Source organism: Falco biarmicus, chromosome 4 (genome assembly GCF_023638135.1).
Source record: "Falco biarmicus isolate bFalBia1 chromosome 4, bFalBia1.pri, whole genome shotgun sequence".
Lineage (NCBI taxonomy): Eukaryota > Metazoa > Chordata > Aves > Falconiformes > Falconidae > Falco > Falco biarmicus.
In genome coordinates, this window is record NC_079291.1 from 60,449,133 (window position 1) to 60,470,205 (window position 21,073).

Sequence of the window (21,073 nt, forward strand, 5' to 3'; positions counted from 1 at the left end):
ACGTTTGTTTGACTTTCACCGAGGCTGTTGCTTTAAACACCTACAGGAGACAGGCTCTTCTCCTGCTATTTACAGGGAAGTGGTCAGATTAGTTTTAAGCGGATTTAAAACAGAATTCCTTTTGCTTTGCTAATACAAATGCTAGCAAAGGAGAGCAAGCCAGAGAGAATGCCTGCTGTGGTGATGGTTTAATCTACTTCTCAGTGGGAGTATCTCTTTCCCACACCAGGTCATCAGCACCAGGACACAACAGTGTCAGATGAATACAGATGAGTTTGCTGAAGAGCCCTGACTCATACTGCTGCAGCTTTCTGCTCTTCTTCTTTGCCATGCCAGCCTCTCCCTCAGAGGTGAACAAGCCACCAAGCCCAGCTTTGCTGCTCTGTAACTTTGTATTAGCAGCAAGTCACAGAGAAGAGTAATTTCAAGGGTGGAAAGGAAAGCCTAGTAATTAAGCAATTAAAAGCCCAGGTATTAAAAGCACGTGAAGTCACTTAGTTGTGCCACAAATTTCCTGGGATGCCTCAGTCACATCATTTAATCTGAAGCAGCAGAGCTATTTATTAATCTCATTTCTCCAACCCTAAGACAGGAGGAGATGGAAAGCAAGGAGAGATGCTTGTCCCTCTGTGTCTGCGCACGGCGGTTGTCAGATGTCTGCGAGGAGTGCAGGTGCCGGGACAGTGGGGATGATGTGAAGGATCGTGGGGATGATGTGAAGGACCGAGACCTTCATTGACCTTTTCAATGAATGACCCAAAAGCCGAGATGCACGGCTCTGCTCTAAACACCTCTTTAACCCTGTTCCAGGGCAAGGCACTATCTCTTCCACATAAGATTCAGGATTAAGCTTTTAATTTTGGATATTCTCATTATTTTAAGGCTCTTTCAAGCTAAGTCTCTGCTTCCTTTTTCCTTCAATAGTGACTGTGAACTGTGTAAAACTCAGCAAGTATAAAAGTTCCAAATCAGCCCATTTTGGTGGCTGTGGAGGTAGGTCATGATTCATGTTTCTTCACAAAACCAGAGGCTGTGCTCTATCCTATGTCAAAGAGATTTTGGTTGGCACCAATTTACCTTTGATTTACAGACCGTTCCCTTTGGCAGAGCTCACTCTTAAACTTCAGTTGGATTTAGTGAACAGTTCTCATGTTCCCAAGAAGTGCATTTGAGCCTCTCCTGTATTTTTTTTCCCCCAATTCCTTTCATAATACTTAGGATGTTAAAATAGATTTTGATAGCACAGGATAAAGTTTTTCTCTCATTTACAAGGAAAGGCTTATAATCAGATTATTTTTTTTTTTTTTTATCATGACAGTGAGATTGTATGTCTTAGGCTGGAAATAAACATTAGCTTAAGTCTAAGTCCTAGTTGCAGGCATAAGCCCATGCAGCGCCTTCAGTGTGATCATTGCCACATTATCAGGGGCAGCCTCTGTAGTTGACTGCATCAACCAGCATCACTAGCAAGCCACCTGCAATACAACAGATCACCTGACAGGACTCATGGTATGACAAAACTCTAAAATCGAGCAACTATGTCCCAGCTGCCCCCTGAATCTGTCCTCGATACCAGATTTCCCTCTGGAAGCAAGTGTGGCAGGAACCAGAGAGGACAGCACACCCTGGGAGACCACCAGCCCAGAGCCTGTGGCCCAGGCCCTCAGCGTGGGATGGATCACCCCATATCCACAGCCACTCCGTGGCATCTGTACCTCCAGCTGCTCATCTGCTGGATCTAGGCAGTGCTACACAAAGGCATCAGGGCCATCTTTGCATGTTCTTGCTTAGGAAAGGGGGAAAAAAAGGCTCCTTACTTGCCATGCGGCTTTCCCCATTGCCACTCGCCCTCGTAGGACGCGCTCTTGAACCTGCCCTCCAGCCTGAAGACGTAGGTGAAGAAGCGGCAGGACGGGGGCTTGCTGCCTTCACCAGTCTCACCCCACAATGGGAAATCCCGCTTCCCATTCAGTGCCTGGCGGACAGCCTGGTTCAGCTTCCACTCCCAAACAGCCTGGGGGCAGAAGAAGAGCAGTGCTGGACTACCGAGTGAAGAAAGTGTAATAGCTCCCAACAGGAGCTACTTCAGGAGAAGCAGCAAGAAGCTGGTGGGTTCCCATCAGTTCTGAGCCATTCAGCTGGCTGGGCTGGTGAGTTGTGGCCCATCTACAGCATCAAGAGCAGGTGTTACCTTGGGTCCTGCAAGCTGGATATGGCACCAATGCACAATGTTTCCATGTCATTTAAGCCTGACTCTCACCACCACTAATTGGCCTTGGCACAGGACCATGGTGATGGGACTGTGTTGCCAAGCTCTGCAGCACGCACTGCTGTCCAGGGCAAACCCACGTCCAGCATTTGGATGTTTTTCACTTACCATCAACTGTTCAAGCCACCTCTGGCCAACAGCTAATAGAATATTGGCTTGGCAGTGGGGAGATTAAAAAAACCCAAAAAACAACAAACCCCATACTGCTTATTATTCTGCTTTAAATAACAAAAAAATAGCAAAAATCACAGCAGAAAGGCCTCAGCAGCATTTCAGCAGGTGCGGAGCCCACTAATCTGTCTTCTGATCTGGAAGCTGAAATCCTGACACTTAGTGGCATTTCAGCTTCCACTCAGCACAGCACTCAACGTTTTACCCCCGTCGCAGAGCTGCCACCCCCTCTGTGCCGGTCCTCTATTTCAAAACTGGGTAACCAGGATTTCAGGCAGAACAGAAACACCCTGCCCACTGCTAACCTTCATCTGAGGGTCTTTGGCAGAGAGAAGGAACGTTTCTTCTGGGGTTATAATGCGGAGTCCATACCTGTGAAGCAGAAGGCATTATAGAGACTATGAAAAACACATTTCTCAGTCAAACAGCAGCTCCTGCTCTTCCCATTCCTTTTCAGAAGCTAGTGGTGCTTTTGCAGTCAGTTTTATCTTCTCAAGAGGGACTCAGCTCATCTTTGTTCTCAAGGTCTGGAGGCAAAACCGTTTTATTATTGCTGATATATCAAAATCGATCAAAAGCAAGCAATGCCTGTCCAAGCTACTGTGATCCCAGCTGGGCAGTGCTGCAATTACCCATAGCCCAGAACCAATCCCACTGTGTGGAAAAGATGGGACAAAGTTTTGAATCATTTTCTCAGTTCTGCAATCAAGTTGTACAATTATTTTTTTTTACCTCCAAGTGGAAATTTTTCACTTACAGTCCTGGAGCTGACTTCTCCCTGCAGTTCTCATCTACCCACACAAGCTTCAGATCAAAGCTCTGAAAGCTGTTTCCCTGGAATAAAAGGGAGAAGATGTTCCTGTTATTGGTGTAAACATCACACGTTGCCCCCACTTAGTCAATGCATTGAACAGCAGAGCAAGACCTGCAGCACTGTAAATTCCCTCTTTTATGGTCCACACGTCTGTCCCACACTACAATGACAGACCTTGGAGACTGAAGAAACACAGGAGAAGGAAGAAAGTTCTTAGCTTAATGCTTACAGTTGGTATATATAATGCCATAATGCCATAGCTACAACCAACAGAAACAGACCTTCTTAGACAGCACTTGTCTCTGCAAGAGTTTCTTCCCCATTACATGACAAACTCCCAAAGCATCCCTGGCACCCAGTATGCCGTAATCTTGCTTGTGATCTATCTAGGGTTTGGACTCCAGGCAGCCAATAGCAGCCCACAAGCACAAAATGTAGAGTGGCTATTTTGACCTAGCACACCAAACAGAAGAAACTAAAACAGTTGAAATACCCGGTAAGACTGCATTTAATATTATATCTCCCTTCCATGTCTAAAGTCCAGATGCCCACACTACAGAGCTGCTGTCTGTAAGGATGTAGTTGGCCAAGTGTAGGTACTAGCACTGTGAAGTTCACCGTGAGTTAATCAGCGATGTATCTAAACAGATTTGGGGGAACAGGGAAGGATGGAAAGTTCAGATTTCCAGCACCAGAGCTCTCATCAGCAGAGCCCTGCTAGCCGCCCAAGCTAACCAGTTCAGTCCCAGACCAGTTATATCTCCCCAAGCCTCAGTAACAGTCATAGCAGCAGATGAGACGTGGTGGGAACTGTTGACCAGAGCTGTCTACAATGTAGATATCTCCGTGTAAGCTAGTCACTCTGTGCTTTCAGCCTAGACAATGGAGTCAAGGACATGATTCAACTCATCCTAATTTTGGCACCTAAAATAGGTCAGATAAACCACACCCAGGCAGCGCATGTCTCTCTCCCCTGACTACAAAGGGAGCCTGGGGGCACTTGCTCACAGCCAAATCACTACAGTGCTAAGAAACCTATAATGTAAAGTTGGGTGAGACAATCACCACCCTATTTCCTCGGGCCAAGACCCTGCAAGATGACTAGGAGTGCCCAGCATTATCACAAAGGCTCATGTTTGGAAGAGCCCTTGAGATGGATCAGCTCATGAAGCAGCCATGTGTTTGGACACCCGAGGGGCTGGCACAAGACTAAAGAGCAAGCAGAGAGAGGTGCATATGAAGAGAGCCCTGCTGCCCTGCTTGGTTACAGGTGCTGTCAGTCAGAGCAAGCCAAGCTGGACTTAGTTAACATGGTGCAGAACACCTTTGAACACACATTATTCACCCAGCTATCCACGGCTGTAGACACTCCCTGTCTGCCCTGCACCCAGGCCCCAAATCCCTGAAATAGCCCCAAGAACACCTGCAACTTCTGCTCCCGTGCCACTAGCAGAATCAACCACAAAAAATCATATTTAGCCCTATGCACGAGTGCTTACAGTATAATAACTTTGACCCAACAGGCTCCCTTTGAGTAAGCAAGGATGGAAATCGATAGATTCATATGCAGGCATGAGCCTGGGTAACTAGAAGGTGCCTGTGGTGGCTGGCTAGCACACATTTACTGGGGAAAAAGCTATGTGGATGCTCTTCTTTTCTTTCTTCATTTGGCCTTCTTTTATTCTCCGGTGCAAACCACAGGTGCATGGATCTGAGCCAAGCTTTTGCCAACAGCCACAGTCTGCTACATTTTCAGTTTCAAAGGAAACTGAATTTTACTGTCGTTTATCTGAGCTGCCCCTCCAGTCCCCCGGAAAGCCTACAGACATACCTGAATTAGCACAAGGACATCGTCAAAGAGCAAGATCCGGTCAGATCGATTCATGCTGGAAGAGACAGGAAGATTTTTGCTATCTTCCAGCAGCCTCCTCTCAGGGACACAGAGCATATCCTGCAGAGGGAACAACAGAGGTCAAGATGGAGGGTCAAGAGCATCAGGAAACATCAGGATTTGGGAGAGGGCACACCACTGAAGCCAACAGCTCCTGCAGAGACCATCTGACTCGTGGCACAAAATGACAGTGACAGCAGAACTGGACACAGCACTCTAAAGCACCCAGTGACCATAGGGTTTCTTCAAGGCTTCCACTTGCCCTTCTTGATCTGTGTTAGATTTCCTCCATGGGTAAGTAGAAGTGTAAGACCTCCAAAAGAGCTCCCCATCAAGCCACTTTCTACATCTGTGACTCACCGTGAATTTGTAGCCCAAGGATTTCCATAAGGACTTGGTAAAACAAGCTTCATCCAGGACTTGGCTGATGAAAGATTCCAGCTTCGCATATTCCTTGATGGCACTGGTAACCACGTCCTTTACAGAGCTCTGACAGAAGAAAACAGGGCTTGAGCTTTGGATGGCTGTGCAGGACATCTACTCTCTGGGCTACAGCTGCAGGAAAACCTCAGCAGCTCTGAATCTAAAGGGCTAAGAGAGCTAACCCCCCAACCCCCTTTGCAAGGGAAGCATCCCAAATCCAGCATCATCTCTGCCACCAGCAGAAGTAGGAAACCTTAGGCCAGTTACCTGACCCACTGCAGCTACTCTGTATGATGTGCAGCTCGTACTGCGCTGGAGTGGCCGATGGTCACTGCTTTGAGACCTTCAGGTGGGCTGTACCCCACTGGTGCTGGTTACCACCACTCCAGCTGTCCACTGGAAAACTTTCTCCTTCTAGCCTGCTTTGGATTCACTGATACCACCACAAAGCCCCACAAACCCTGCATAAGGTGTTAGCACAAAGCAGTCAAGTAACACCATATAAAGCTTCCTACCTCTTTGAGAACCTCATTCAGCTTGGTAAGGAGCAGTATATATTGCTCGATATGGTCTCGGATAGGTTTGTGAAGGACAGTGTATAAGGCCAGTGACATGGAGGTCTCGGAGGTGAAGTCTGTGAGGAATTGTTTCAGCACTGTCTTATGGTGCTTCCAGGCTTCACTGCAAAACAATTAATTAGGACAAAGGTTCATTAATTGGTTTTGCTGCAAATTGCTTTCCAAGCTTTATAAGCTACCACACTCACAGAGAAGGTATAGAAAGACTTGAAAGACCAGGAGATAACATAGCACAAATATATTTGCACGCAAACTAGGCAATGAGGCAAACACGAGCTCCATCCATCCCACCTCCAGCCCAGTGGTCTTTCCAAGCAGGGACCCCAGAATACGGCACGACATCCAGCATGGTTTGCGGCCCAGGAGGGTGACTCGGATAAAGCAGCTGTGACTCTGCTCACATCTAGTGCTCGTGTCCTCGTTTGCTGTTTCCACGCGACTCTGACTGCACATGGAACCAGCAGTGGAAATTTCCTGCCACATCATCCTTCCTCAGGTCCCACCCCCTATCTGAACCCCTGAATTTCAAGTTTACAGGCATCCTCTCCTACGAAAAGGGTTGTGCATGGCTAGAAAGAGATGGAGAGAGATCTGTAATGGAAACCTTTCACCAGCTGCTGCCGTGGTCTCAGAAGATGGCAGGAGCAGCCAGCACGACCAGTTCAGAGGAGAGGCAGCTGGAACCTAGATCACTGCAAGGTGCGGTGCTCAGTGCTGCTCACTCTGGTTTAGTTTCTTATGCCACACAACATCCCTGGGTTCCTATCAGCCCCTTCAATAAGCATCTTTCACCCCACTGACCTTTTGCTCTTTGTGGCGTGTTCAAAGCCGTGGACTACAACGTAGTTTGCAAAAGTGACAAAATACCTGTTGGCAAGAAAAAAAAACAAAAACCAAAAAAACAACAAACAACACAGGTGACCACAAGCTGAGTTAGAGATGCACATTCGCTATGAGGTTTAAGTGATAAAGGGAAGAAGCTAATTTGAAAACTTCATGTCGAGTCCACTTTTCCAAGGGGGCTGTAGCTACTGTACTTCTCCCCTGGCTCACTCCCCTTCTGTCCCCTTTCCCAGCTCCTTGGTTTAACTGCCATGTTGAGTTTTGCACTGGTATCACTATGGGAAGTTTAAATCATCCTGGCATTTAGCATAAGCAGAAACAACCTTGTGCAACCGTCCTGGAAAGCAAATCTACAGTGTCGGAGCTTAAGGTATCAGCATCGGAGGTATGAATTTCTGCTGGCTGAAGTGAAAGTATCAGGTCTGTATTACTGATGGTAAATTCAAGTCAAGGTTACACACCAATGTATCTCAGCTCACACTAGAGGGAGATCAAGGCGTATTTTGTCAGCAAATACCACTCTTCCTTCCAGTAGTGTTTTCGGATACCATGTATAAAGTCCAGGCTCACTACAATTTATTCCATCTTTCAGGGACATGTATTTACTGCTGATTTTCACGTCCCTGGACAGTGGCTTTGCTTCCTCCTACAGCACTCCAATAAGCCTGAGACACTGTACAGAGGACTGCACAGAGAGAGTCAGCACAAGTAGGTAGGAACCAGCATTTTTTTTTTTTTTTTTGCATGACACCAGCAAAAACAGGTTTTAATTTCATGAGGGGAAATTAGATCTTAAGATATATATCTCCTTTGTACCATCTGAAACCTCAGCACAAGTTTTCATCTTTTGTATGCCTTTTTAATGCAAACTGGTTTTAATTCACTGAACCAGTTCCCAAATGAACAGCACGCACTGCTCCAAACCCCGTTCACATACAAAGTCTGTTGTGCACTGCTTTTTAAAATGATGCTGCCCAAGTAAAACCAAAACAAAGAGTAGTCCTTCCTTCCTCCCTCCACATGCATAAAAACCACCAAAACCAAGACTGGATGAAGAGCAATGTTGAGGAGACAGCCCATCTCCTATTCCTGTACGGGTGCCAAGCTGCGCAGGCGGCACCAGCCCATCTGGCAAAAGCTTGGCCACATTTATGACCAACGTAATAAATGAAGGATTGAATGCTGTCTGATCTTTATGTCATCTCAGATGCCCATGAACCATTTTTCATGCTAGGACATCAACACACAGGTTACACACGGTACAGTGCTTTAGGTAAACATTTTATTTTGCCTTGCAGACAGATGGGGAGCAGATGTAATTCATTATAGAAACAGCAATAGGGCAGTATGTTTTTCACCTCACACTACATCCATCACTTGCTATCATATCCCTTGCCAAAAGCACAAAAATGTGGCACAAACACATAACATGAACTGTGCCTAGTGACGACATCTCTCCTCATCCCTAGGAGTCCTTTAAACCTGCTTGTGCACACCTTTCTGTTACTGATGACAGCTCAAGCTTCACTCTCATGAATTACCCAGGCACAAACTCTACACCTGGCCTCTTTCCATTTTCAAGATGCATTAAAAAAACTATTTGCAAGAAAAAATCCTGCCTCTTACAAGCGTGCTTGCAGCTACAACAAAAGCTGCTTACCATGCTGCCTGCACAGAGGCTATATTCTGTAGCACTTCCCTGACCTAACCACTGAGGACTAGTGGGCAGGACTGAACAAATTAAACACCCAAATTAATTGCACCAACCTACCAGTTAATAAATTTGGTCCCTTACGCTGCTCCAAAATGCTTCTGTACTTACTGGATGTAGAGGTTCAGAAACAGGTCTCCTTTCCAGACAGTGTAAATGTCCTGGATGCAGAATGACTCGGAGGTGCTGCATTTTTGTTTCAGTCTCCGGTAATTTTCTTCTGTCAGGTCCCAGAGAGCTTGAAATCGATCATTCAAGAGCAGGAAGAGCTTAAAGTTCTCCTTTCCTTTCTGGTCACTAGGCTCTTTGAGGAAAAGGTGGGGGGAAAAGGCCATCAGAAAGCCTGGACTCCAAGAAATCTTGTAGTAAACATTGCCTGTCTATAACACCCAGCCCAATTTTTCAGTGTAAAGCACACATATTCTTACAGGAAAACTATGCCAGGGTGGAAGGAGATGATGGTTGTTTAGGATTGTGTCCCTGTGAGCAACTGCATGAGCTACGGCTTCATCCTTCCCATTCCCGCAGGACGTGGTCGGGTCAGCCTGCCAGGCTCAGCCCCAGCTCAGGCACAAGCATCAGCAGAAAATTTTCTGCCCCTGACCCGAAGGGTTGTCCCTGGTCTCCTTGGAGGCTAGACCAGAAAGGTGGTGACAGGAAAGGAAACCACCCCATGGGCCTAATCCAGTCACACAACTTTTAGCCAGACAGGCTTGTGAATATTTATGTGGATTTGTTGTTTCAGTGGAGCTGCTCTGATTTGCTGCCAGCTCAGAACCTGCACCCACAAGTTTTACTTTCAGAGATGGGCATGACCATCGGCTGTGAGCAGGGAGGCAGGACGGGCATGGTTTAAGGGTTGCGTATGTGTGAGATACATTTTGGATTTCCACACACCATGATGGAAATCAGCCTCGGAGCAGGAGTACAGGCCGATACTGGTTAGTACCTCGATTAACCTCTAAAAACAACAGGAACCACAGTCCTAGGCTTGAATGAAAGGCCACAGGCATCCTTAAGAGTTCACTATCTTAAACAAAACATCTCTACATTCCACTTAGTCCAGCAAACCAGCCTCCAGCAAGTCCTCAGAGCTCTGGAGTTTCAGTTATAAATCCCTTCATAGGTGTGCCAGTGACTCAAGGCTAGAACCACAGACAAAAAAAGTAGTCGTCTTTGACCTACCTGCCTGGAGCAGAGGCTTGAGGATGAGAGCATCTATCCGTGCCAGGCATGCTGAGAAGGTTTCCTCCACTTGGAGCAGAGATGCAGTTACTTCGGCCGTGCACATGTCCTGGACACAACACAGAAGGCACACATAAACTCCCTTGCAAGAGTATCCATCAGCCAAGGCTTCAGTGCTCATGCAAACAATCAGCCTGTCCTGCTCTTGACAGCACACATGGGTAGAATTGCTGTCCCCAAAAAGCATTTTAAAGTGTTAGAAGAGGAAATAGAAACCCAATAGCTCAACATGAGCAGGTGTCACAGAAGGCCACCAAGACTATAACCCATTTTCATGATGCCCCAAATTGAAGATCTTCTCAGGCTGGCCATGACACCTCTTCCACACCACTGGAACTTCTTGATAGGTGTTAATCCTGCTTAGTGCCAGATTTGTTCTCCCAGGAGAAAATCCCTGAAGGCAGCAAAGGATGAAGCAGAGCATCTCTTTCTGTATCTCTCACCAGTTTTCTGCCTGGGTGCCTCTCTCTGCAACTCTTGACATTAAAAGCTATGGTATGGAGCTGCAGAGCCAGGCCAGCCATGCCCGAATATCCAGCCCTCCAGAGGAACAGACGTCTGGCGTTAGTCCTTTCTAAGCAGGACTCTACACTGCTGGTTATATGTCACAACTGCTGCGTCAACCAGGGAAGCTTGCCTAAAATGGAAGTGGGAAATACTTTAACAAAAAAAAAAAAAAAAAAAAAAAAGGCAAGGCAGCAAACCCATGTGAGCAAACTCCAGTAGCTTCCTCTGTCCCAGCCTCACCTCCCTAAAGAAACGTATCAGAGGAAACGGGTGCAGCCAGCTAACAGCATGTCATAAGAGACTGAGCTGGAAGAAGGCCAGGTGGTGAAGATACGATGGGCAGAGTCAGCCAATCTTACTAATGGAGATAAAAATACAAAACTAAGGTTCTTTTAACTTTGTGAAGCAAAACGGCAAACTCAAGGGACTGGATATGGTCTGTCCACGTGTATCCTTAGCCTGGCTGTAGGGCACGCTCAAAGCCTACGCTCATGATAGTAAGCAGACAAGGATGTGGCGTCATGCTGTGAAAATTTACATTGTTAAAGTGGTGGCAGAGGTGCTGGCATGGTTTTGATGTGTGCCAACTAGCGCCTCTCCCAGACAATCCTCGAATGTTATCCAGGGACCATTTGAAACAGGTAGCTTGCACATAGTCGTGCTATTTTGGGAGGTAAGGAGAAATTAGCTACGTATAGATTATACAATAGCCACTTGGCTATGAGGCTAGACCAAATTTATTTACTAATAGAGATAGCTAGAGTCTTTGTGTTGCTTCCAGGAAGAGCTGAACTGGGGCTATCTGTGGGTGGCATACTCTAACATCCTGAACTTCTACCCTGATTGCAACAAACAATAGGCGAGAGGCATTCTCCTTGTTGTTGAGGTGTCGGGAAGTTAACACGTAGAAGCCAAACCTTACTTTATACTTCATGGGAAGAAATACCTTGAGCATCTCAGCATGGACTCCAAAAAGGTCACCCAGGTGGGGTGACAGAGTTAGGTGGGAACACCTCATTTTTAAGCTTCACACATGGGTGGATTCCTTGCTAAGGACCACACTCTGCTTCAAAACTCACTTTCCAGGTCATCCTGGAGCCTGGGCTGGAACGGTGTCATAGAGCAAGGGACACTGCAGTTTGAATGGTTAGCTGGCCTGGTATTAAGTGGTTGTTCCGATCCAGACACAAGTGACTGCAGAGATGAATGAGAATGTTTTTTCCTTAGTAACCACCACCTCTTAAACGTCATTTGTCTGAGAAAATTGGAAGCATTAAAAAATTCATAATCTTGTTAGTTTGCCTTGTTTCGTATATCAAGGTCTGAATGACCATAAGGCTATGGGGTTTTTTGCAGGAACACTGGCAATTCATCCCAGAGGAAAGCTCTAGGCATGCGAACAGGTCAAAAAACTGGGATACAAATTCTTCCTGGCCCCTCCCAGTGAAGGCAACCGAGCCAAGAAAAAAGCAAAACAAAACAGCAGCCAGCCAGCTCTTACCCCAGAGCACCCAGAGGACGGGACAGATCTAAAAGTTTAATTTTTGCTACCACCTAATCCCCTGTCTTGTAGACACAAAGATAAAGTTGGTTCTCACAGCTCCTAGAGAGCACTCAAGCTTGTTAGAAATATCTAAGCATAAGTAGCTTGCTTAATCAGGGAGTGAGATCAGGCTGGATGTGTGAAAGCATTTCATTTTCAAATGTTTCAGCAGACCAGCAGGTAGTCAGTGGGGTTGTGCCAGGCTTGCTCAGTAACAGTGTGGTAGATTTAATTTATTTATATTTTTTAAGCCCGACTGTTTTGTCTGATTTGGGGGCTAAGAGGGAAGACAATTCCATCATTGTAGATGTCTCTGATATGAGAGGGTGTCTCCACCTGGTCCTTACTTAATTCTGCAAGAAAATGATCTGTCCTTTGTAAAACAAAACCCATGGGTGGTAGACTCAGAAAGTCTTCCCCAAAGTCTTCTCTTATCAAAAAAAACAGAGAAGCAACCCATTCATTACATACAGATGGCTTAATTTAAACTAAATGACTCAAACCAAGGGTGCAGATACCTACAGCTTTGCTCCACAGGACCACAACAGTCCATGAGCAGAGGCAGGAGGCTGAGGAGCTTCCTCAGGGCTGAAAAGCACATGTGCAACACCACAGGAACATCACTGTCCCAGCCTAAGTGTTAGTTGGTTACTTCTGTAATGGTCAGCTGGAAGAAGAACCATGTATGTCCAAGGTGGACCTACTGATCTGGATGTAGCATCGCCCCTTCCAACCACCATCTGGTCCCACATGCTGCCTCCTGCCCATCTGCAATCCTGGTTTTTTGAGGGTCTATTACTCATGAAGACATGAGCTCAGACCTTATGGGCATGACCCAAAGCATTCCCGCAGTGCAGTACGTGGGTTGAGAAACCGTTGCAGTAGCAACACCGTACAGACACCCAAGCTAACTCTGCAAAAAACAGAAGTGTTTGGATACTCTTTTCCATTATGACATGACCAAGACTTAACACAGTGTTTTGATTTGGGTTTGGTGTTGTTTGGTGTTTTTTTTTTTTCTTTTTAGCAATGACATTCTCGCCCTTCCTGGGAAAATCTGTATTTTCTACTTCTAGCCTGAACATGACAGTCAGACATGGTTTGCCGAATGGGTGAGCATCACCAGTCTGATTTCAAAACAGCCCTTCTGGCACCACAAAAAGGCCCAAGTTGCCCCATCATATCACATCACATCACAATCACATCAATCACATCACATCACATCACCCATTAAGGTAAACATGAGTTTCAGTCACCATTTCCAGGCTTTCCCCATCTGTTCTGCAAGAACAGCATTTGCACACTTATTCTAGCCCAGTCAGGCAAAGAAGGTTTGAAATCTGTCACCTACTGAACAAAATCAACACTGGCTCAGCCACAGAGGGCAAAGGAAACAAATCAGGACCATCCAAGGGCACACGGAGGTCACGTCATACATTCACATGTGTGAAAACTGAATGCAAACTGTAGTGCCGCTGGGTGACGGGACCATTGAGCAGAAACCCGGGGCTGTCACATGCTGTCTTCCCCTGTCTTGGACACAGCTTTCACATGACTTGGTGGTTTTGTAATTCTGTGTTTGCTCCATGAAGGGCAAGGCAGGCTTGAGCCTGTTCACAAGGTTGTAGTCTGCTCTTCGTGCATGGCTTTGCTGCTGTGGAGTCAAGACCTTTGAAGATGGTGCACTCCTGATGGCCAGAATTGAAGAGATGCAGCTCCAAGGAAGAGTCCACTAGCTGCACACAGCGGGACAGCATCTGGTTTTACATGCAAAATCAGAAAGTCCATGGCCTTTGAGGATGGCCACGTCCACTGGCAAAACAAAACAGCCACCAGCCTGCTTCATGCTCCCATGAGAACAAGATCTCCCTAGGAAAACATTTTCCAAAGTATGAGACACATGTTTATTCTCCTTAAATGAAAGCCGTACAGTACAGGTCCGTAAGTACAGAAGGCACACATAACAGTATTCATGTAGAAACAGGAAAAAGACCTTGAGAAACAACTTCTGTAGGAGTCACCGGATCTCTGTGGCTCATCAAGTTCCTGGCCTGTCTGCTGAGCATGGCAATGAGGGCAGAAATAGGGTGACGCAGCAGCTATACCAAACTGGGTGGTTGCTGGGCATCCGATAGATGGGAGCAGCCTGGGTCCTCTAGAGGAACATTCATCCTAATAGGGTCTGTACAAAGCTGCTAAATGCACATTTCAGGAAGAAAATGCATGTCTGGAGGAGCTGCAACAGGTTGTTATACCCAGTTTCAGGAAATTGCTGGGAGTGTGGGTGGAACAGATAAGAAATCAAGCAAAGAAACATGTTGGTGGAACACTGAGCCTCATTGCCTGCCTTGCATAGAGCCCCATTCTACTTCGGAGTCTGTAGCTCTGAGCCAACTGTTCCACCAGAAGAACATCTGGGAAGCCCCATACATTTCACATGTGACACGAAGTTTCTCATGGAAACACATCTAGTCAATCTTACCAGCTCCTGTTCATTAAGGAACAAACTGGACATCTACAGAAGGACTACTCATTTTCCAGCTTCCTCTTGTGAATCCCCCTCTGTGCTGAAGCTAAGGTCATCAGTCAACAACAACACTTCTCAAATGGGAGAAACTTGTTATGAACCATGCCAGATTTAGGGCATTTTAATGCTAAACCAGGTGGGATGTAAATACCACAACCATGTCTGCTGTAACCCCTCCCCTGCTTAAACTCTTCTCTTTCCCTGCATCAGCCATCCTAAAGGGCACTGCAGCCCTTCCAATCTCACCCATCCTTGCAGTTCATAAGCTTTCTGCTACCGACTGCCTCAGTAATGGGGCCAGTCCATCATTTTGTCACATACAGTCCTCAAACAGGCCAGGCCTTGCCTTCCCTGCCCTGCCCTTTGAGATGCCATCAAGTTATTGCTGCCACGCAGCTGAAAAGGCACCTTCCTACTACAGCCCGTGTCAAGTGGGTACATTGTCTTCACAGAGGCAGGGATAAAGGTGCTTTAACTCAAGCTCTCGTACAGACGTAATAAAAGCATTCCAAAGTGAAGCCAAGAGGTACTACAGATACTTCTCTGCCAGGGTAAACCTGAAACTTTTCTTCAGATACTGCTTTTCACTGTCGAGGTCACTTTCTCTCCTGCTGGTAATGGAGTTGCTCCTAACTACAGCATCTAAAATCATCTAAGAATACAATAAAGAGCGTGGGCACCTACACTTGGACTGGTAAATGCCCCTCTACTTTGCAGCAGGATGTAGCCTAAAACATTTTAAATTTAAAACTCTTTTCTTGCCAGGTTGTCTTCCAGATGCCCACTGCTCCTGCCTTGCACTGTGTCTTTCCCCAAGCAGTTTGTATAGTATAGCTCTATTTTTTATATTTAATATTTTTATATACATATTTATATTTATATTTATATAAAGTGTATATTTAAGTATTTTTATATATTTTTATATATTTCTATTTTTTATAGAGCTATTTGTATAGCTCTAAAGGATGCATGTTAAAGGCCAGAATAATATACAGCTCTGCACAAAACCTGCCAGTGGGGAGCTTCTCCCTTGGAAATTAGCAGATAAACTTATTAAAAGTTTACTGTTAGACAGTCAATGCAGGCCAGCAATTCGCAGCGTGTAACGTAACAGAAAAATCCTGTGACCTTAAACCAGAATGAACACAAACCTAACTATCAGTTTTCTCCCCTTAGTAAGCTCGACATCTGTATAATCATGATTAATATGATCAAAAATAGGTATTTGTGGGGGTTTTTTTTTGGGGGGGGGGGGGTGTGGGGGGATGGATTAGCATTAAAAGTTGGTCTTAAGCAGGGCAAGGGGAGAGGAAAGATTTGTTTGAGCTTGCACTACGGACCCTAGCTTTCACCAGATTACTTTTTAACCTGGGTCCGTTCCCCAGCATAGTTTAATGTACCATCACACACGTACCCATGAGCAGGGTGAGACCTCCTCACTCAATCCGTGGTGTCAGCTCAGAGTTTGCAGACTCAGGAGCTCCTTAAGGCCATGAGGACAATCTCTGGTGGCCAATGCTGAGATGTTTGTTCCTTTCTGTCCCAACCTTTTCTGCTTTTCTCTAGGGGCTACGTATCCTCATGCATCCTAATTGTGTTTCTAATTGACATCCCTCCTCACGTGTCACGGTCCAGCTGAGTCTGCATTCAGGCTGGCACAAAGACCATTCTGTCACGTGGAAAAACAATTCCAGACTTTGTTTAACCAGCACCAACACACTGGAGCAAATTCTCCTGTTCCGACTCTGCTCTTGCCAAGCCTCAGATGGTCATGACTCGGGATAAATTAGCGTTCAACTTACTGGAGCCACCTCATGAGCAGACAGAAACACACAATGTGTCAGTTGAGAGGTAATTGGGGATAAACAGGGTAGAAAGACAATGAAACCCCAAGTCGCAAGACAGCCCTTAGCAGCATAAAAAGGAAGATGAGAAGAATGGAGGTAGCAGTTACTCGGATTAGACTTTAACAAGGGGTACAGAGAGTGTGCCAGTGCCAGCCACGTGACGAAATTAGGCAGGGTCTGGTGCAACATTTTCTTTACCAGGAGAAATTGCTGTGCAGGACAGGAACAAAAGTAGGTAGGCACAATTTAAAAAACACAAGAAAATCAACAGACCCATCAAGTTTCCCACCCTAAACACAAGACCCTCAAGCTTTCCATCAGTCTGGGTTCACGCACAGACCAAGGCCACACAGCAAACACTTGGGGCACAGCACAGCCGCCCCTACCTCCAGCAGCGGGGCCAACTCAGGACAAGCAGCAGGACATTTAACCTCACTACATCTAATTAAGCCATGGAAGTCTCTGCCACAAGAGCCTGTCGTTGCTATGAGACTCCTATACATGTGTTCAAAGGCAGCTGGGTGAGTTCATGGAGGAAAAATGAATTAAAAGCTAATAAAAACAAAGGCATCAACTCTAGCTCAGGAACTCCCTGAGGAGGCAAGAAGCACATATGGAGGAAGTATTACTACAGCCCTTTTGTGCTGTTCTTCTTCAAGCACATTCTTCTGCATTATGGGAGCTGAGACAGCCTGCCTTGGTATTGCTGATTTTATGTGTCACTCATCAAATTGTTTGTCGGTCACCTGCCTGGCAGGACCTCCAGTAGTGAACGAAAACACAGTGCAAGGCTGTCAAAATGTAGACCACGTTAATACCTCAGCAACTTTAGAGTAGCAGTGTGTGGCCAGGAGCTTGTGAAGGGTCAAACAAGCATTCAGTACTCTTCAGAAAGCACTGAAGCTGCCTAATTGATTTTTCAGCCCTAGAAGAACTCCTCCCCCCGCCTCCCAGACTTTTGTCTTTCTCCACCTTTAACATGGAAAAACACAAAACTATTGTGGGGGGTGGGGTGGTTTTCTCTTTTTTTTTTTGTGAAAACAGGAAATGCAAAAGCTTTACACAAACCTTATCTGACCCAGATTTTTTTCTTTCCTTCCCAAACCCAAATTGGAAGCTCATGTCCTTTCCTTAGGAAGTTCACTCTTGAGCCCAATAAAAACAACCATAAACCTCTAGATGAATTCAAAAGGACAAGATCCACCTGCTCCCTCTGGGTATCTGAAGACTGAACTACCCACCCCAGACACCTTTTGTAACCAAAAAGAAGCACATGAGAGGCTCAATTTAATCTAGCCTTTACTTGTTGACAACTAAGGCTAGAGAAGATCACTCTCACCACAATTAAGGATAACATTCAGCCTTTGTAAACAGCAAGGCAAGTACAATAAGGCTGATGGGTGAGATGATGTTTACTTGCTATTTAATCCCCCATGGCCTTGTAGCTCCCCATTATCATTAGTGTTATCACTTACAAGGAGCTTATGCATGCAGAAACATAACTATTTTGACCCTGCAACTCATATATGCAACACAAAATGACTTGGGGTTACTGGATGAAAGTCCAAGTCAAAGCTGAAACAATGACAGGCAGCAAAGGAAAGGAGATTATGAGAAGAGGACTCAATAATTCTGCACTGGAGTGGAAATACAGGAAAGACAGATGATAACAGCTAGGGACAATTTTGTTGCGCAGCTCTGGTAGCACTTTTAGGAGCAGAAGCTCCTCTCCCTTGACCTCATACTCCTACCATGTCTACTCTGCTTTTCTGTTACAAATGGGATATCAGCATGGCCTCAAAAAGCAAGAAAAATGACAGAGTGATAGACATCTGGGCTTTAGAACACATGTTGCCATCTACATCAAAGTAGTTTTGAGACAAACCCTGAGTATCACAGTCTAACTGCAGCCTGGAAACCAACCCAGAGGCACAAACACAATCAGAGGAGTGTCCCTCAGGAGATGGGAGAGCTGGCAGCAGGACTACTTCACAGATGAGGTGGAGTTCAACGTACAGTAACGTCATCTCCCCAAACCATCCTCTCCAGTCAACACCTCCAAAACTTGAGTAGGACCAGAGGGTATTTCACTTCCTTCGTGCTAAAAGACCGAAAATCGTCATGTGACGATCACCACTTTTGAGATGGCTACCTCCACTACATAGTCGCAAGGGAGGCTCTGGATCCATCCTCTACCTGTCCTGATTTTTGGCATCACCTCTTGCCTCTCCTCCCACCTCACCCAGAGGTTTGCTTATGCTAGAGGCAATGTCCAAAAGGTAATGACATGTCACTACAAAACTCCACTTACAAAACCTCCCAGATCTGCCCTACCAAGTGACCCATGCAAGGCCTAGGCACTTCACAGCATCCCAGATACCTGCCAGAAGCAGGGCAGGGCTGAGATCTGTACAAAGGAACAGGAATGGAGACAAGGAGAAGTAAAAAAAAAAAAAAGGGGGGGGGGGGGCAGGGAACCCAAACAAACAAACCCAAACCTGCTTGGATTACTTTCATCCCTGCCCCAAGCCTTTCTCTCCTTTCTGTTTGGGTCCCTTAAACTCACTCATGTCCAGGAACATTAACAGCCCTGAATGAAGAGCTGCCAAATTTTCCACCTTTCCATTCTAGTGCCCAAGGTCTTTACCAAGGGCTGAGTGTAGTCAGAAGCTTCTAGTGTTTCATCAAACCCTTCAGGTGCTCTTGGAGGACAAATTACAAGCCACTGAAGGCAGGACAGCCCTGCAAAGCATCACCAGTGCTTCCTAACCTCTGATCATCACTGCGAGACACCACAGTTCACTGAGGTGCTTTGAGTGCCAAAACCCAGTCTTTTGATGACCTGAAGAGCTGGTCAGAAGTTCTGTCAAAACTGTTTCACAAGAAAATTCCTGTTTGTTGAGCCCAAAGTACTTTGGATGTACCTTTTCAATTCAACAGGAATGTAAACAATACCAACCAGGTCATCCAGTGGTCCAGCCAGTCTGGCAGTAAGAATAAGAGCTGTTATTTAGAGAACAAACATAAGCTTGGCCACTTTCTGAGGTTTCATTCCTCTTGTATTCACCAACAACCAACTGTTGTGTTAGGGATCTCAGAAGATGTAACCCTACTCCTAGCATCTGCCTACGGACCTGTTGTCCCTGAATTTATCTTATCCCTCTGGAACTTGTTATTATTGTTTGCCTCCAACATGAATTACTAAATTGAAGGCTGGGCCTTGAAGCATAATTCTGCTTCGTTTCCTTGCAGATCCTCAGTAATCTTGTCTTGGAGCTTGTTGGGAATTCAAGTCATTTCAGCAGCAGCAATGAGACTACTAAGTCCATGGAGCAGCTGCAAGGTCTAGGAAGATGCTTCCATGCCATAGGAAACTTTCACAGAGAGACACAGCTTTAGTTCAGGTCCAAATTAAACTAAGCTTAAGTTTAAAAACAAGCCCTCCTGTGAACTGCAGCTCCTCCTCTTCTGGCTCTAAACACCTAGTTTGCTACTTTTAAAAAAATCTTAAGTGTGCTTCTGTTCCCCTATAACTGGGCCTTTGACCCAAGACTTTTCACTTAACACCTGAGACACCTGCAAGCTTTTGACGGCTTCCCTCCCTTGCAGAAACCCAGGCGAGCTTATCAGCCACTCTTGCCTCGGCTAATTAGTTGGGTATTGGTTTCTTTACTCCACCAGGCAAGCTGTGCAACCCCAGCATGAATGCATGGTTTCCAGCCTTACTTCATCAGGCTTGTATTGCCAGGTGAGGCTGCCTGCTTGCCTGGCACGGGTGGAAAATGCCTCCCTCAAAACAGGAGCAAGCTCCAAGACACACGGGATCAGGCAGCTGCCGGCAGGAGAGGGACCACACATGCACACGCTTCTCCAGCATCCCTTTTTAGAAAACACAAGGTGAGAGCAAGCAGAGGATTTCATGCCTCAAATCCAGGAATTAAATACCTTAAAGACAACGTACCTTCTTTATGCAAAGCCAATATGTTGATTAGATAAAGCACAGGGGTTCTCACACGTGCATTTTACCCACCAGGAAAATGCACTCCACACCTTTGGTCACTTGCACAGGTAAAAATTCTACCTGTTTTCTCCCAAGCTCTCCCAAACTTTACCCGGCTTCAGGACTTTTACTCAACTCAACGGATCTCAACGGTCCGTTCAGCCTGCTAAGGCTGATCTTACACCCCTCCTCTGGTACATGGCTAGCCATAAACCTGAGCCTCAGGATTAATGGGAAAACAACCAACCCAAGCACACCGGTCACGAAACCCCAAAGTAACCAGCGTGCAGAGGAACGTACCTTGCATGAGGCAGCCAATTAAAATTCCCCCGTGGTAAATGCTACGGCAGCAGCTCCTCTGAGCTTCCGAGTGAGTCCTGAAATACTCAGTGCTCCCAGAGCCGCCGCTCTCCCCTCCCACCTCTCCCTCCCACGCCTGGCCGCCTCGTTTGCTGAAACACAGATCTGGGCCTGTTCATTAGATGAGACACCCACAGAGCCCAGAGACACAGTTACGAAACCCATGCAAATAGGGTTTCTATAGCAATTGCTTGTTATTTGCCTTTTTTAAAAGGACAAGAAATGTTGCGATCTGTGCTCTTGCCGCTCATGCGTTGGGGAAGCTTAAAATACAGGAAACCGAACGGGAAAAGGACAGGGTGTGTTTTTCTTTGCACAGTGGTGTGTGTTTCTCAGCTCTAATC

The 21,073-nt window shown here is 46.1% G+C and overlaps 1 protein-coding gene across 4 annotated transcripts in view; it reads right to left on the minus strand.

The window, feature by feature from the left end:
- Positions 1-21,073, minus strand: part of ALS2CL (ALS2 C-terminal like) — a 48,623-nt gene that overhangs the window by 18,529 nt on the left and 9,021 nt on the right. Inside the window, exons 1-10 of one of the 4 annotated variants that reach the window (XM_056334452.1) lie at positions 20,670-20,765; positions 9,886-9,994; positions 8,812-9,004; positions 6,948-7,013; positions 6,084-6,249; positions 5,506-5,634; positions 5,086-5,205; positions 3,198-3,274; positions 2,746-2,812; positions 1,818-2,014 (exon numbers count right to left, since the gene is read on the minus strand). In XM_056334452.1, coding sequence (XP_056190427.1) covers positions 1,818-2,014; positions 2,746-2,812; positions 3,198-3,274; positions 5,086-5,205; positions 5,506-5,634; positions 6,084-6,249; positions 6,948-7,013; positions 8,812-9,004; positions 9,886-9,991 — 1,121 coding nt within the window. In that variant the 5' untranslated portion in view covers positions 9,992-9,994; positions 20,670-20,765. The other 3 variants (XM_056334450.1, XM_056334451.1, XM_056334449.1) reach the window with 3 other exon arrangements.